This window comes from Corvus cornix, chromosome 5 (genome assembly GCF_000738735.6).
Source record: "Corvus cornix cornix isolate S_Up_H32 chromosome 5, ASM73873v5, whole genome shotgun sequence".
In the NCBI taxonomy this organism is placed as follows: Eukaryota; Metazoa; Chordata; class Aves; order Passeriformes; family Corvidae; genus Corvus; species Corvus cornix.
This window is the reverse complement of record NC_046335.1, coordinates 35,903,204-35,920,974: the sequence shown is the minus strand read 5'-3', so window position 1 is coordinate 35,920,974 and position 17,771 is coordinate 35,903,204. Positions and strand designations below refer to the sequence as shown.

Genomic DNA, 17,771 nt, shown 5'->3' with positions numbered 1-17,771 from the left:
GTGGTATTTTTGTATAGTGGTGATACTAGTGGTAATAAAATGATTATATAGAAATCCGAAAACCGAAGAGGCCTTGAAATTCAGTATGAATGCTGCTCCTTCTATACTGTAGTCACTGAAAGATGTTTGTTGCTTCATGGCTGAAATGTGATGTGGAATGTTCTCATGCCAAGGAAATGGCCTTTTTATGCTCCTGCTGAAATTCATAGTAAGCCTATTACCACATTCAGTGGGAGAATGATTAGACTCTCACTGAAATTGCCTTCTGCAGTTGTTGTGACCTCTGAAGATATTGTGAAATTATACTGGCCACCAGAGGATCAATGGCAACCCCTGTGGGTTTCTCCAGGGGCGTGCTTATGAATGCTGTGCCGTCTGAGACATGGACCTTTTAGTGTATATGCGATTGCTTCTAATAACTGAAGGGGGAAGTCCATGGGGTCTGTGGTGCCATCTTGGAAGATCATTGCCCTTCGCCTTGAGTGTTATATTTCCATATAACTAATTTCAGCATTTCCTGATATGGCACAGTGAGATGGATCCATATTGTATTGCTACTCAAACACTGCTATGGTGATTATATCAGAATGCAACACAAATACATTAATTCCCTTGATTCCTTAGTGTGATAGAACAAGTAGATCAGCCTGTAGCCTAAACTGTGCAAAATCAGTTCCATTAAATGCTATCCTTGTACAAATTCTGATCCACTTGGGTCATTCATAGGGTCTGCAATGCTGTGACTGATGTGCGATGAAAGCGATTAAGGTATAACCACACACTAATCTCTAAACTAAAACAACGAACCCTCTTTGGTGTTTGCCATCTTTCTCTTTTATAATAATGGAGAACATTTTCATTACACTGAAAGAGAGGTCACGGAAATTATATTGTTTATTCTGTTCACAAAGTCAGTAAAATCACATTTCTACAATATGGTTTACTGCCAATTATTTTGTTATATCCATTTTCTTTTTTGTGAACAGGATTTACTTCTTTTTGTCTCAAGCAATGCAGTGTACTTGCTATATGGCTGATTCCTGTAGCCGGAGCAGGGAACCAACAGTTGGTTGCTTAATACCATGCTACTGTTTGTGAATAACAAAATAGCTGTTCCCTAAAATCTCACACTTCAGTTTTGCTGGGGCACAAAAGACATCTTTTTGTCTACCTTCCCCGAAGAGGGAATTTGAAGGTCGTACTATTAATCACATAAAAAGTTTGACTGGGAGAGAAAACAAACCTCAATTTCACAGGTTTCAGTATTTGACTTCTCTTTTTAAGAGTCTTCTTATGGTTGTTGTTGCCTTTATTGATATTCTGTGTGGAGAATTTCCTGTTCCATCTTGAAAGTTGGATTGACTCACACAAATTTGAACTTTTCAGTGTTCCCCAAGATGGGTTACTCCTCCAGTTGTCTTAGTTGTTGAACTGTATATATTAGTTTTGGGGGTTTTTTTGGTTGTTTTTTTTTTTTAAGTACACACCATGAAATTTGTATTAAAGTACTGGTTTAGGTTACTTTCATTTAGTCTTCAAAATGTATTTAATTTTGTCTGCAGAGGAGGTTCTTTAGGATCAGGTGAAGAACGGGGATAAAAAGTAGTCCTGAGGTTGGTGAGGTATCTAGTGGTTTACATTTCTACAGCAGAAAATTTGTGACTGTTGATGCCATTGTGCTTAGAGCTAACAGTGTCTCATTACTTATATGGTCTAAAAATATTTAAAAATTGATCTAAGTAATCACGGGGAAATATTTTACGGTCTTTTGAAGAGAGGAAAACATGATTAACCCTTTCGCTGCTGTAGCTATGGGCACCTGTGGTGTTTGTAGATTTTTTCCTTCGAAAGAGAAATTGATCCTTTGTTATTTTTCTTACTGCAGTTCTACCTATGCTATGTTGTTGGGGTGCGCGGGCAAACACCAGCACACACCTATGAGCTTGATAGTCTGACTTGTTTAATGATAATGCAAATGATGAAAAAAATGATGATGATGATGCCTGTTGCTTAACCCATGTGCTGATATATTCATCATACATGTCAGCTCATTTGGGAAGAGAAGGCAGGAGGGACGAAGCAGCGCCAGCACGCACTACGGAGGACTTGTTCGGTTCCACGTCAGAAAGCGACACCTCGACCTTTCATGGCTTTGACGAGGACGATGCAGAAGAGCCTCTCTCGAGCCGAGGAGGTGGCTGTGGTGGCAGCTCTCCCTCTGCAGACAAAAAGGGCGGCTGCTAAAATAACTAAAAAGACACAGAGACTCTGAGCGATTTGCTGTCCTTTTTACTACTAAGATTATTACCTTTTTCTTTTTTTTTTAATTTTAGGTCCCCTTGAGTTTTTGGTTGGTTGGGTTTTTTTTCCCCTTTTTTTTGTTATATTTGTTATGTTTTCCCTGTGGGGCATACACTGAAAGCACAAGCATTTAAAGCTCTTGACAACTACTTTGAAGAGACAGAAGGTTTTTGATTTTCCTTTTTTGTTTAGGTTTTTTTTTCATTTTAATTTGGTTTTATCCCACCTCCCCTCCTTCTCTTTCTCTTTGGAAACATAAAAAATGGATTTAATATTTTTTTTTAATAGTGAGCAGAGTTGATTTTCTTGTCTTTTAATATATATATCAGCAAACCACAAAAAATACAGATGGGTTGGAGAACAGAAAGTAAACCCAAATAGTTTTTTTTAATTATTATTATTTATATATTCTATATATTATTAGAAAAACTACTTTTTAAATAAAAAAATAGAAAAAAAAACAAAAAAGCAATGGATGTCTACTTGATAATAGAACTGTTTCTAGAGAACCACTGTGGGCAGACTCTATCAGGGGACAAGGAAACCCTTGATGTGATGGCTTCTGCATTTCGAGATTTTGCACTTACTGTAGCATGTGAAGTCTGGCTCTTCTCATACATCTGCTATGCTACAGCCTGAAAATACAAGCAGCACCATTGAAGACCATGGCCTTGGGGAGCACATTTCCATCTCCTTTGGACACCTTTACACTCAGTAGATCTCCCTGCAGCCCTTCGTGTCTTCCCCGCACCATTCTACCTTTTTTTTCTTTTCCTTCATCTTTCACTTGATGGACAGCAATTTCCAAGCATAGGGATGGAATATGAATGGCAAATCATAGACATCACAGGCAAAACAAATGGAGAAGCAGAATCATGGAAGAAATGACACGGAAAAATACCTCACCTATACTTTTCTTTCCATTTTTAAATTTCAATTCACAGCATTTTTTCCTGTGTTGCCCTGTTTTTTCTCTCTGTAGTGTCTCATGAGACACTTTATTTGCTTTTTAATTGCTTCTTTTGAAATAAACCAAAGCAATACTAATTAAAGTTCCAAGGGCAATGGAGAAGAGAGTGACTCCCTTCCTAGCAACTTTCCCAGAAAGGAGGAAACATGCAACAGGATCTGAAAGGTATGTCCAAGCTGAAATGTCTTTCACTCAATTGTGAAATTTCTGTGCCCTGGATTTTCAGCAGACCCCTGACTGAGCTTTTTGTAGCAGCAAGTCCCATGGATTAAATTGTATTATAAGTATGTGCCACATTCACACCCCTGGTGAAGCCAATGGAAGTTTTGTGGGAGCAGGATCCAGACTTGTGTACAGTCAGAAGTGATGCAAAAGGAGTCAGTGTGTAGTTACGTTTTGCTGCCCTAATGCAGGCAAAAATCTCCCTGGAGCAGGGGCTAGATTAAGTTCTAAAGACCTATTTTTACTGATGTATATAATGCAAACAGGGTGAAATCATGACCTGATTTAGAGCAAAGGCAAAGGAGATATTTCTCTGGACAGTGCCTAATCCTTAAACTGTAGGTGTGTGATATTGATATTTGTAAAAGTCTCAGCCTTGCAATAAAGAATTTGGATATGTGTAATGAATGAAGCCAGACCAAATGGACTCCATTTTTCCTGTTTCTTTACTAGGGTAACCTGTCTCTGAGAGCAATTTCAACTCCCTCCCCCAGCCTCCAACCATGTAGAAAAAAAGAGAAACAATTCAGCCTCTTGATTTTTTAATTTTTCTCTTTAGACATGGAATGAGCAGTGGACAAATTCTGCTTTTAGGTGTACAGGCATTAATCCAGACTATAAAACAATGGATGTCTAGATTACATTAATAATCTGCCTTCAGGATGCTGTTAGAAAACATTACAAGTACCTCAGTATGTGTATACCAAAGGACAGTGCATGCCAGAACCATGCATACTTGCCAGGAGAAAGCCTCGTTTAAGCTTTCCCCATTTTGATAATCCTTTTCTGTTGCTATTGTGTTTCTCCTGATTTATTATAATCAATCAAGTGTCAAATCAATTATATTGTGACATAATCCTGTCAATGAGAAGTGTACTTTAACTGATAAAAACATTCATTTCTTCCACAACCAGTCCTTTTTTTCCTCTGAAATAGTGCAAGATAAATATATAATGTCTTGCTACTCTTCTGTATTTACTAAAGCTCAGTCCTTGCAGCACCTGAATTAGGTAGCTGAAACCTACCCAAGTACATCTTTCTGAAGAACTCCAATCACTGCATAAACTGCAGAAGAGGCATACTCTAAATGGAGTTTTTCCAAGTGGAGTCCTTAACATTGTCTTTTGTGAACCATGCCTAATGCATTCTGGGCTCTTTTGGAATACAAATAATAATCAGATGCCAGTAATTCATTAAGTTTTGACTTAGTTTCACAAATACAGTTACTATAACAATGCATACAGTCTTAATCCTTTTGCAACCAAACCACCCATCTTTGTGACAACTGAGTAGCACAGTACCCTCAGAAAGAAACCACAACAGCTCACAAAGTGCATACGAATTGCCAGCTGACATTTATTACAGATAGCATAGAAAATATCCTCACAGTTATTTATGTCATTAATGTGTTTATGAATGCTCACTCGTTCAATATAGTCCTGAGAGAGCAAGTAAGGTAAAATTAATTCACTGTTATGGAGTGAGAGTAGTTCTTAGATTCCTCAAGATGCCTTATTGGATTGAGATAACCAACATGAGTTTAGTTCAGCAGGCTGAGCAGTGTGGTACTGACCATAGGAAGGCATTGATCATAGCGAGGAAATTAAGATGTAGAGTTGGAAGATAAAAGAGTACTTGTTTAAGTCTAGATTGTAAAGTAGTGTTAATGGTGAATATTGCATGGAGTGTTGACATGGAAATGAAATATTCTCAGGACATGTAGTGCTTGAGTGAAGGCTGGGAACAGGGAAAGAAGGTTGGTACTTCCTAAGATGAAGGAAGATGAAAGCAAAGCAAAGGGGCTGCTACACAAGACCCTCTCATGAGGGGAAGATGACAACGAGGCAGCAAATATATAGGAGAAGGTTTCATAAATGCAATTTAAAAAAAAAAGGAGTCTGACACTAACATAACCAGTTCAGAAATGAGGGAACTGCACAGTATCAAATATATCTTAAAGGGCATGTAGGTCCCAAACCAAACTAGGGAGGCATAAAAAAAATTTGCAATTTGAATTCTGTATTGTAACTAAAAATTTATCTTTGAAATCAGAAAGAAATGTGATGCTCTTTATTCCCCAGTGATTTCAGCAGTTCAATGAAACTTTCTGTTCTTCATAAATTCTTCAAAGGTGTAGCCCTTCAACTAATCAGAACCCTGGCTATTCCCATTCTCCTCCAAAGATGTCCTTACTACAGGGAGGTTGGCACAAGCCTGTCCAAAGAGTCTCCTGAAACACATGCTCCCACACAAACCATGAACCAAAATAAGACAACCCCAATGTGAAATGTGAATAAAGGGGTGTTTCATTTCAGGCCCTAAATGCAGACTTTTCTGTGTTTAATCATATAAGCTGTCTCCTCAGGCACCTTTCCAGTGCTCCATACTAAAGGATATTAGAAAACACACATAGTTTCCTGAGTTGTCCTCTGCTAACTCTGATTCACAGATGGGAGCAGGAGAATAAAGGAAGTGGCATGCTGCTTGAGCAGCTGATAAGGGAGAAGAAAGGCTACACGGAGTGTGCACTGATCCTTAGCCTATTCCCTTTTGAGGCATTTAATTAGTTGAAATTTTAGCAGGGACAGACTTCAGCTCTTTCATGAAAACAGTATAAATTTTCAATCATGATAATATACATTGAGAAAATTTTAAGAAAATACAGGATTCTGGCATAGAAATTAAAAAATAAAAGGAGAACCAGGCATGTGATGGAACAGGAATGGAACTGAAATCTGACTTGCTTCACTTTGCATCTCTTCCTTTCACCCAGGCACCCTCCAGTTTTGTGGGCTGGATATTTATTTCTTGAATATGTAATGTGCTTGGAATAACATCGTATATATGTGGTAAGGTCATAAATAATGAGCCCAGGCTGCTGAAACAAGGGCCAGAGAGAACTTTACCACTGACTTCAGAAGGATTACCACTGGGCTTTCTTAGCCACTGCTTTTATTGAATGAAACCTCCCGGTTAATACGCTTGCTGGTATGGTGTAGACAAGCTCTGAGATGGCCATTTGTTTCAGCAGAATGTGTTATTAGAATCCCCTCCCCACATTGTTTTGCCTTTGAGCTTTTACATTAGTTATTCATTTTGAGCTCCAGTTTGCCATTTTACAGACCTCAGCTAAGGCTCTTGATTGAAGACAGAGACTCAGTTTGCTGCCTGCTGATGCATGGAGCAAACAAGAACTGCACCCAGAGAGTCAGAGTCCAGACTGTGCTGGGGTACCACTGTGTTCTCTCCTGCCCACTCTGCCTTTCTTTGGTTAATTCTTGCAATGATATTTTGAGATGGGCCCTAAAATAATAGTTCAAATACTATAAAACTATGGAGTTTTCAAAGCCTGGCTCTTCATGCAATTTGCTTCTTCCCCATGGAAAGCCGTTTTACTGAATCAATTCCTCAAGCAAACATTTTATTGACCCCTCTGGGAGTCATCTCATTATAAAAACTGCAAAATCTTCCCAGTGTGTTTTGTGATGCAACACATATAGATGTTTCCAATAAACACCCATTTCATAGTCTCCTTTTTGTTTTTTTTTTAAAATTTATATGAAATTTGTAGCTGTAAGTGAAGTATGAGGCACGTACATGAGTTCAGTGCTGTCATGGGGCTGTTTTGATAAACCTCACAGTGCAGGAATTCAGCCAGGATGAATTTTTGCTGACTAAGCCATTACAATAAACCCTTCCAATCTTTGTTCTCTTTGCCAGACATCTACCAGTGTCGAAAAAATCCAGCCTGTATAAATACCATAGAATACTGAAATTGAATCAGAATTATTTCCATGTCCCTGTCTGTATTTCCATGAATGCTAAGTTGCCAATTTCAGAGAAGACAAGTTGTAATAACATTTAGAAAAAAACTCCAGCTCTTGGGACTTCCAGGCCTGATAGCTCTGTTAAGCAGATGCTGCCAGTTCATATTCTTTTGGTCTCTGGCAGCTCCTAAGATTTTGGACCTTTATGTAGTTCAGAACTGATATGAGAGATGTGGGAAGACATGGGAAGAGGCACTTGCATTTTGTGGAAATGAAGAGATTATTTTATTTGCTATCTAATCCTGCTCAGGATCTTAGCAGTATGTAACTTAGTCAATTCACAGAATAAATGCAATGCAAAATGCAACCTTTCATTCTTTCCAGAAGTTATCGCATTGCTGCCACCCCATGTGTATCATTTAGCCTTCTGAAAATGTCTTTTGTGCCATGCTGCGTACACTTGTGGCTCCCTACAAATAATTAGTAGTAGAGCAAGGTAATTAGAGCAGGATTTCATAAGCAAAGGTCTTAACCTTGACTGAAGAGACAGCTATCTAAGCTGAATGATGAAGGTTATTTAATGATGTTCCCAATAAGAAAGATTGACAGTGTTCAGTCCCTTTCTTTTGGATATGATTTTTCTTATCGATTTGTTTGCTTTGTGTTCATTTATGGCTTCCACAGTCAGTTGAAGCTGAGTCTGTTGAGCTATATTTTCAAGGAACTAGAATGCAAGCAGTGTTGGAAATTTGGTTTGTGCTATTTCTGGTTTTTTTCTGAACACTTGCTTTTGTTGTCTGAGTTTGTTTAGTTTTACTTTGTATTGCCTTTCCCTCTGCAGTCAGCCCTGCCCTCATGGATTCCAGCAGCCTTCAAGCAAGACATTTCAGAAGAAGACTGAGAGAAGCCAGGATGCTTTGATACTTCCTTCCTTGCCCTGACTCTTCCGTACCCATGTTCCATCTGGCACAGGAGCCTGGACTGTGGGAAGTTGGCTGTTGAGAGAAGTTCTGGGGATGCCCTAAGCTGGTGCAATACAAAGAAGTTTTTTGAAGTCTTGATTTCACTTCCTTTTAAGTGTGTGTATAAACCCAGGTCAGACTGGAATTGATCTACAATAGAACTGACTGAAAAACAAACAAACTGAAAAAGACAACTATTTTATTTATTTCAATATTTAAGAAAGAAGTGCTGAAGTTGCACAGTATTTTTGTTTGAAATACATTTTACTTCAAATTTTAAATGCAATTTTGTGAAGACATGAAATTTTAAAAAGCACTTACTGTAAAATAAAGACTGAATATTTACTTTAAGGAAAAAACTTTTTTTAAATAATGAAAATAAAGGTCAACTCTGCTCTCTCTCTTACTTTAAAGAAGCCATTCATACATGTGCTGGGTATCTTTGTTTTTTGAAAATTGGATGTGGTAAGTGAAGATTGTTCTGGTTTATTTTCTCCTTAATATTATCCTGTTAGATGCTTAAAACTTACTTTACTGTACTGTGTTAGGCACAAATCTGAACAAAAACTGTTGGAGTAGTGAAGACCAGGCTCAGTGGTTGAATTTTTTTGTTCATCAAAATCATTCGGATTTTGTGTCCGTTTCAAAGGACTGTCTTCTCCCAGTAGGATTGATGTGTCTCTTCTGCATGGTAAAAGAGGTTTGCTCTTGAGCAACTCTGTGAAATACTTCTGCTGAAAGAGGGGTTTAAAAATCGAAAACAACTCCATTCATTTTTGTATAATTTTTTGCTTTGGTAATTCCACAGTTGACTGTGAGTTGGTAGTAAGGGAAGTATCTAAATGTTAAGTGCTCTTGGCATGGATCTTCCTGTCAAGGATGATCTCATGTGTAGAAAACTTGTGTACTTCAGCCCTTTCTGAAGTGGTAGTGGACTTGGAAAAGCATACAGGTGCAACCACATGTCTGCAATAAGCAACAGGGGTTACTATGCAGGAGAAAAATACAAGTTCCCACAGCTGCAATCCTAAGTTGTCCTGTGAGGCAGTGGGGAGGGATGGTCACATCCCAAATTCTAAGTTGTTAGGCATTTTCTCGGTGAAAAAGGTGTTCTCCTTCGTACAAGCACTGGAGGGTTTTGTTGGCTGCCAGATCTGCTCACAGTGGTTAGCACAGGTCTGTTCAGTGTCAGGTGTGATGCAGTCTAGTAGGGATGCAGGACAGCCTTGTGTCCTAGGAGAAGAGTGTTGGACTTCACTCTGCCTGGCACCCCTGTTACAGAGGAGAAGCAAACTGAGGGCAAACCATACCAACAATTATTGGGATTGACCCTCAGGGTATAGGCAGAAAAAAAGTAGTTTTGTTAATGTGGCTTACAGTGGCTTTCAGAATGAAAAAAAATGTCTACAAAAATGCATGCTGACAGGTGAAGCTGACAAAAAACCTGGTACTGTGTTCTGTTTCCTGCACACTTAAAACTCAAACTCATCTCATTGACAAGTTTCCATGTGTCAGTAGCAGCAGATTTTTCACTCTTCTCTTTCCCTTCTCCCAGATTAAATCTTCCCAGATTAAAACATAAAGTCAAAAATAACCATGTAAAGTAGTCCTGCTCCAACTAAATTAAATGACAATTTGTGTCCTAATTGGGCTCTTTAGCAGGATGGGTTTGCTTTGCTCATGTTGTTGGTTTCTAAACTTGCAGTGGGGAACTGCCTCTAGAGAAAAAAAAAAGAAATAAATTTTCATTTCATCAAAATATAAGACGCACAACTGTAATGAAGATTTGAACATTGTAGGGTCTGTGTTCAGTTTGTGTAATATTCCTTCCAAATAAAAATTCTGCTTCCAGCGTTCCTTACTGTATATTCCTCTGTAAATATTATTTTCCCAAAGCAATTCCACAAAGTCTTTTTTAGTACAAATAATCTTCTTTTAAAAAGACATTGTTGAGTAACATACATGTACATTTACTTTTCTAAGCTCTCCATTGTTTATAATACTCTCTTTGAAGCTTAAAATAAAACTTCCTCCTCTATTGATTTTGTTTCCCTTTTCCATTTTGTAAATTGTGACTTTTGTCCCTGGATTTTGTTTGGTATTTCCTAACAAACCATGACATTAACCAAGAATTATCTTAATTTTTCTCTTTTACTTTCTCTTCTCCATTCATTGGACTGCAGAAAATGGTCCTGTTACTTGCTATAGTGAAGGTAGGCAGGAAATAAAAAAGTGCTTCTGTATAGGACTTTTTATAAGAGTGTTTTCTATCATTTGGTGATAATAGAGGATCTTCCTAAATGTGTTTGTATTTTAATAGCCTTCTTCATGAAATGAATAGAGTTGCATTAAGGTAATTTGGAGTCAAAGCTGGAGTCTAAGTTATATGATAGCTGTTTGCATAGATTTTAGTGACATTGCCTTAAGGAGTTCTGCCCCTACCTATGCTGTTTCCAATCCAGTCACTGGAGTAACAGGAAACTGTGGTTCCCTTTGCCTTTCACAGTGCTGGCATTAACCTTCCCTTTCCCTTTACATGTATTAGATAAATGATATGTCTGTATAGAATGAAAAGAGAAAGAGGAAATACTGTTTCAGATTGGATGCTATCTTTTTAGGAAATTCTCTGTGTGACCTCTTCCCTAATATGGCTTGCTGTTATTTTTTATAAAGCTCTGTCACACAGATGGGCTCCTACCTGCCTGATTCTTAACATCTGGGTGTGACAGACTGTGTGTCTTCATGGCAGATAATTAACTATTCTTGGTCTTCTTTTATAGCCTTTCCATGTAAATTTTTATTTTTCACAGGTGTAATTTCAATTTCCATTAGTGTTTTGCTTTTTCACTCTTTCTTCGAGTCATTACAACTTGGAAACTTCACTGCTTGCCTTCAGACCTAATCTTTACCCATGCAAGGCCTTTGGCCAATTCATTGTAGGAAGGAGGAATCAAAAAGGCAGTTTCAGCTACCTTTCCTGTCTTCAGTTACTGTGACTCTTTGCGACCTGTTTGGGATCTGATAGAGCAGCTCATGGACTCCTTAGTGGATTGTCCTCAGCTGTTCTGTGGCTAAAAAGGTGTTTCCTTCCTTTTCACTTGTGCACTGGGGACCAGAGGCAGCTGAAAAGGTGGGGCAGGTGCCAACTATCTCTGAGCCATGCTGAGAAGGCAGCCGTGAGAGTCTCTTCAGAGTGCACACTGAGTGATAGCATTGCTGCTTTTACTAGAAACTTCCGTTTTCCTTTTGTGGTTTGATGTCAGATATTCTTACAATGATCTGAGCTGCAGGCTTAGAGAACTACTTTTTTATAAGGATTTCGTGGGGGCAGGTAATATTTTCCTACCCGAAAGCAGAGAAAGGAGGGGAGGGTATGTGATGGCTCCTGGTCAGTGCTGCTGTTTCTGTTCTTCTCTAAGCCCCTCTTGAGCTTTCTGCTGTGCTGGAGAGGACAGAGAGACCTATGCAGATGTTGGACTGACATTTGCATTGTCCTCAGTGTGAGGGATGCAGAGTGCAGAACGAGACATTCCTGCTAAGGTAGCCAGAGTGAATGTGTGTGTTGAAACTGGCCTTTATGGATGTCTGTCAACACCTTATTTAGATGAATGGGATCCTTCCCACCACAGCAGAGCTGTTGTTACAGGTTGCCATACTCCAAGGAATGTCTCTACACAAGTCTTATTACTTTGAACATTTTTGTGTCTTTTTTTTATTTTCTTTTTTGTTTTCCAAAAGTTTTTTAAGCCACAGGCCTGGAATTAGAAATGTTAAGAAAAAATCTTAGTTTTGCAGAAATTATCTGAACAGATAAGCCCCTGAACAGATTTATGCTGACATAAATAGATCTTATTTTCCTGTTTGGAGAATGGCTCTTGCCAGTGAGAGTGAGAGATGTCAGCAGGAGGAACTAAAAATGTCTTTCAGCAGTGCAGCAGTTAATGGGTGCCCCCAAAGCTGTGCTTCCCCCGGCTGAGACCGAGATGAAGCCTGGCAAGGCTGAGGGCTGGAATCCTGATTTCTCTGGGTGGAGTGAAAAGAGTGTCAGCTAATTTGCTTTGGCCTGAGCTAGAATATTGCACTGGTTTAAGATTTATTCCGAATTTTTGCCTGCAGTCAGAAAAGAAATCTGATTAAATTTCCATCTTGGATCTGTGAGCCCTACTTGTATTTAATTCCTTCAGCCTATAGGTGATAAAAAAGCCCCATAACATTTTCTCTCTAAACCAAAGCTTTTAATTCTCATTAGCAATGATGTAGATTTCTCTGTACCCCGTCCCATCCCTGCTGTTGAAGATGGATGAGTAAGACCTCAGCTACATAAGGCATGCATAGCAGAGCACATAAGCAATGACTACTGCCCTCAGCTTTGGCTGGGTGTGTCCAAATTGTGGCTTGATGTTTTTAAGATCTCCATTATCCCTTGGAAATTATTGTATAGAGATTGTATTTTGTTTGCTGCACTAAAGCTGGACATTTGCCACAGTTAAGCCCTAACTTTGATTTTAATGACATAATATGAGAGCCATTCATCTGTGGCATCTCACCAGTATATTTTTGAAGACCTAACTACATTTTATGCTGTTTCAACAAATGCTCTTGCAGTGTGTGTTAGAAGCTTCTACTGTCTCATCTGTTACTTCATGATGTTTTGTCTTTGCAGCCTCTAATTCTTCATGGTTCCATGGTGGGTGAACCATGGTGGGAGAAGGATGGCATTTACCTTCATGAAAGCAGAGATTTCTGGAGCATGGTGTTGTGGCTAATATTACTATCCATAATTAGAAACAGGTTTGCTTGACGTTGCCTAAGACAGCTGTGGTAACTTTGAATGACCTACAGGCCAACAATGGCACTGCTAAGGAAAAGGCAACATGCTTTGAACACTGAAGCTGGGCAGTGGGCTGAAGCTCTTGGAACTTCTGCTGCCTGCCTGAGAGAGCTTGCAGAGGGGTACTTCTTTTTTTGGCAACTCAGCTGATGGATGGTACCTCTTGAGTGGGAACAGACACAGCCTCCCTTCAATGGCTTAACACTGGTTTGGGTTTTTTCGGAGTGGGGTTTAATTTCTCAGTGTTGCTCATCTTCCATAACCAATTCTCAGTAAAATCTAGTTTATATCTAGGTTTGCATAGTAAGAGTAATTTTTTACTTGGACTGAAGCCTTTTCTCATTACATTTCTTCAGTCTCTGCTGTTAAGTGTCCTCATATCAGTGACTTCATTGTGGACTGCAGGAAGTGAAAAGACCAAATCTTTTCAATACAGCCTCCTTTTTTGAAACAGAATAGAGATTTTAAATAATGCTGGAGATAGTTTTGTCAAGCACTGCTGCAGACTTAGCTTGCTATTTTGTATTTCTTTCACTAGCCAACAGCCATTAAATTCTTCACATGACGATTTCAGGAATCAGTACTGAGGCCAACTCTCCAAGGTGAGAGGAAGTCATTGGATGTGAAATAGTGGAAAGCTGTGCTGTCAGTAAAGGGGTACTTTTATTTTAGTGTCAACCAGTGTGACAAAGCTTTCAAGTTCATGTAGCACTTCGTGCAGTGGAGTTTGCATGGAATGGTTTTAAGTCTATGTTTGAGAAATTAATTTTCCCCTGTTGGTACAAATCATAGTTGCCTCACATCAGTGCTCTGCTGGGAGTGGCTTAAATATGTTAAACAACACTAAAGCCTTCCTTTCCCCAGGAAAGGAAGCCCTTTCCCCAGGCTCAACAACTTGTTTTACAGTACAGTGAATTCTGGGTCAGAAGTCTCATCCATTGCTGGAATATCTGGCCTTTGGCTTCTTAAAGAGCAGGTTCCAGGACTTCTCAGATCTTTCTATATTGACTGTGTCTCTGAATGTGTCCATCAGCCTAGGCGCTTAGGATAGTTTTTAACTGTCCACAAACTCTCTCTAGGTTGAATTTGCTGTTGTAGTGTTCAAGCATGCAGATGGCCAAGAGTTGTACATTCCTTCTTCTAGAGAAAAGGACTTTCTCTGGGTTAGGGAGCTTCATTTCCCTTGCAGCCTCTTCATTAACTAGCTCTCCAAGACCCTTTCCTCACTTCCATTAAGGGTGAGATTTTACAAGTACTTAGTGAGCTGAAAGAATGGAGATGAATTTTCTAAGGACATCCACGGCCATTATATTCCTCTGTGACTGTTTACATATTTACAGGTCTGGAATCATGTGAAGAAGAATTAGTCCCCATTAGGTTCAGTGCAGCTATCACTGAGAATTTCCAGACATCTTGTGGGTGGTGGGATCCCACCTAACAGAGAACATTGTAGGTGATGAACACTCTCAACAGCTGTTAAAAGTGAGAGGACTTGGACTACCCAGAGCCTGGTCAGACCAACCTGTAGGAGAGGATTTCCCAACTTCCTGGCCATTAACAGAACCACTGAGCAACAGCCCTGCTGGCCAATGGAGCAGCCAGCTAAGAGCAGGGTCAGAAGAGTCACAGATTGTTGTAGTACTGTGGAAGGTCATTTTCTGGAATTAAATACAATAATATTCCACTTTTGTATAGGCTTTGTTGAACGATTCCTTTGGTGCTGAAAAATAGCAAGACTAGTGAACTGTTTAATGAGGGACATTATTGTCCACTGCCGTGGAACTAGCTAATTTCTTGTTTAATCTGATGTGATATTTAGCTGCTATAAAGTTTTGGTTGTGTAGGTTAAAGCAGCACTGCTCACTTGTTACCGGTTAAGGAATGGCCAGGACTTTGACTTGACTAATCTGGGGTGGAAGGTCTGGTGAGCTCTAAGAAAAGAGATCATGGATTTTAATCAGGTGGTTTTCCACTGAAAAAAAAAAAAAAGAAAATCCTACTGTTTTAATCTCTGGCAGCATTTTGTTGGACATTTACAAAAAAAGCCATTGAAATAACTGAACTGAAAAATACCATAGTGAGGACAAAAGATTTTGGTTTGATTTGAAATGAAACACAATCTCTCTTTCTCAATGAAATGGCCCTTTCCTTCTGCCAACTGCGCACAGGCTTGAATGAAACATTTCATTTGTGACTATTTTTTCTCTTTCTTAAAAACAATTCCCTTGAGTTCAGTTTTGAAGCAAGGTACTGCTCCAAAATGAAAGTCCAACTTCTTATTTGTGAGACATTGGTACAAAATGTCTCAACCTTTCTGAAAATCAGTTTTTCGCCCTGCCACCTCTTAATCCTTTCTTCCGTCCTACTTACTTTTGACTGAAACTACTTTGTTCAAATTCACTCCTTCACTCAGATGTTTAGATCACCTTGAAACTGCATTTTTTAGAGAGTAAACAAAGAAATTTCACTCCCTCCTACCACTCTCACACTGATGCTCTTCAGCATGTGGTTATAGCTTTTACTTCCCTCTAGATATTGATGTTGCTGGGAGTTTGGTGGGGAAGTGAAAACTGGCTCTCTTGTTGATGAAATCTCTATTGGCACTTAAAAATTCCCAACCAAACAGGGGCTTTGACTGACAGAGAAGGGAAAAAAAAATCAGTGTTTTCCAGCTTCTGACACTGCCTTACAAACAATGGAGAGTGTGCATGGGGATCACTGCCTGTTTGGCAGCTGAAAGGGTTTCTTTAACTCAACAAGGGACCAAAGTAACTTGCGTGGAATTGGTCTTGTTTGTGTTGGGCGAGGCAGTTCTACTTATGTCTGAATATACAGTCACATTAACAGCAGTGTAAATTATGCTTCTGTGAGAAAGACAGACCTCTTGCATTTCATCATGTTCACATCGATTATCAGTCACTTATCCATCATGTGCTGAGTATCTTTACCTAGATGGTATGCGGTTACCTCATGTAAGACCAATGAGGTCACTGTCTATGCAATGGCATGGTGTCTTCTGCATTGTTTAGTTTCTTTAGTATTAAAATGATGACATTTAAATAATTTCTCTGAAGTTTGCCATTTGATTTGAAATTTCTGGAACTGTGCTGGCAGGGAATTACTCTAGAGTCATTCCTTAATCTTTCTAGAAAAAGTTACTCCAGAGATTTGTAATACTCTCTCCTTTTCCCCTTTCCTTTCCCCAAATTAATCAGCTTACCCTGTTTCCAAGTGGCAGTTATGTTTGTGAGATGTCTGTTCCATGACTCATGGGTGAAATCAGCTCTGAAGTTCTCCCCATGGTCCTTGATGCTTGAGGAGGAGCACAATGGTGCAGTGGGGTTGTCTGGATGCTCTCTGAACTGACTGGGTGAACATGGCCTGTTTTTAGTGATGTCCATGTCACGATACATCACCTTCGTCGCACTCTCCCACGTAATCCCAGCAAAGAAGCCCCTGTCGGAGTGCTCTGGGGAAGTGATGCATCTCATCCACTGCTGCCATTGGCTCAGGTTAGACACCCTTTTTTGGGTCAGTGTGAAAACACTGGAGTCTTTTCAAATGCTGCCTTGATATCATGGACAGCGCTGGGCATCCCTGCAGGCATGCTGCCATCTGTGGCTGTGTTAGCGGGGCAGTTTAACACCAGAGGTACTGGGGAAGGACCAGGTATTTGGGCAGTAATATGGGTTCAAGCAGGTAGCAGAATCCTTGGTCATGTTAAAGGGAGGGGAGGAGGGGCAGTGCTGATATCTTGTTTTATGGGGGGGTTTAACAAAGGCAGTGTGCTTGCGGAAGGCTATTCAGGCTGCCATTTCCCTAGCATTTTAAACACCACCCTACTTCTCTCATTATAGCTGAGGATTTTGGCTCTCCCAGGGGGGAGGAGATGTTCTAAATGGGCTGCCAGGGAGGTGGATTTAATGCACTAGGAAGAGCTGGCTTCACCAAGTTAAAAAGCAAAACAAAACCCAATCCTCCATTCCTATTTTTAGTGTTTATGACCAAGTATTTTTGCTTGGTTGCTCATTTTGAAAGGGTTTAGTGAGCCTGCCAGTTGATTGAAGGCTCTGTGGTGTGTGAGCTGGCCTGGCTGGGGAGCCTGCAGTGCATAGCGACGAGGTCGAAGCTGTGCCGGAGGTTTTTTTCCACTGCAGTTTGTTGAAGGGTAACGAAAATGTCCCCGGGGCAAAGGGGGTGTTGGCTTTCCAGGTTATGGTGATTCATCTTGCCTGGATAAGCAGTCTTTCTTCCAATCCTGCATTTTCATCTCCATCTACCTCACCCCTACTTTGCTGTGCAACCAAATGCAAAGCCAGCCCCTCTCCACGCAGGGGTTTTGCTGGGGGTCTCCGGCAGCAACCCCGGTGAGCTGCAGTGCCTGGGCAGCATTAGCATTCAGTGCCTGTCCTCCTGGCCAGTTCATGTTCTATAAATGGGTTTATTCTCATTATTAGGAGCTATGTCCCCGGCATATGGAGTCCGTGCGGTGCCTGCAGGCAGGTTTCCTTCCTGTTGGTGTTGGTAAGCAGCCCAAGAGCCTCCTGGCAATTAGCAGATCGTTACCCATAATGCAGCACGCAGCGATGCAGCCTGGTGGTTTTTCTGGAGGTCACTCTGACCTAATTCACCCCCAGGAATTGTACAGAGCTGGCATGACTTACCAGTGCATTAACAAGCTGATGCTTCAGTACAGGGTTATTTGAGTGCTTCCACAT

The 17,771-nt window shown here is 40.0% G+C and overlaps 1 protein-coding gene and 1 long non-coding RNA gene across 10 annotated transcripts in view; both read left to right on the top strand.

Annotated features, from left to right (window-relative positions):
• Positions 1 to 17,771, top strand: part of DPF3 (double PHD fingers 3) — a 193,899-nt gene that overhangs the window by 153,632 nt on the left and 22,496 nt on the right. For 3 of the 9 annotated variants that reach the window (XM_039551927.1, XM_039551929.1, XM_039551930.1), the window contains one exon: positions 2,048 to 2,546. The exons of the other annotated variants lie outside the window; for them this stretch is intronic. In XM_039551927.1, coding sequence (XP_039407861.1) covers positions 2,048 to 2,244 — 197 coding nt within the window. In that variant the 3' untranslated portion in view covers positions 2,245 to 2,546. Of the gene's footprint in view, positions 1 to 2,047; positions 2,547 to 17,771 lie in introns of those variants that run through there. 9 annotated transcript variants of the gene reach the window in all.
• LOC109143796 lies at positions 2,576 to 16,116 on the top strand. The gene is made up of 2 exons (XR_002044157.3): positions 2,576 to 3,436; positions 8,102 to 16,116. It is a non-coding gene; the product is annotated as an uncharacterized LOC109143796 (long non-coding RNA).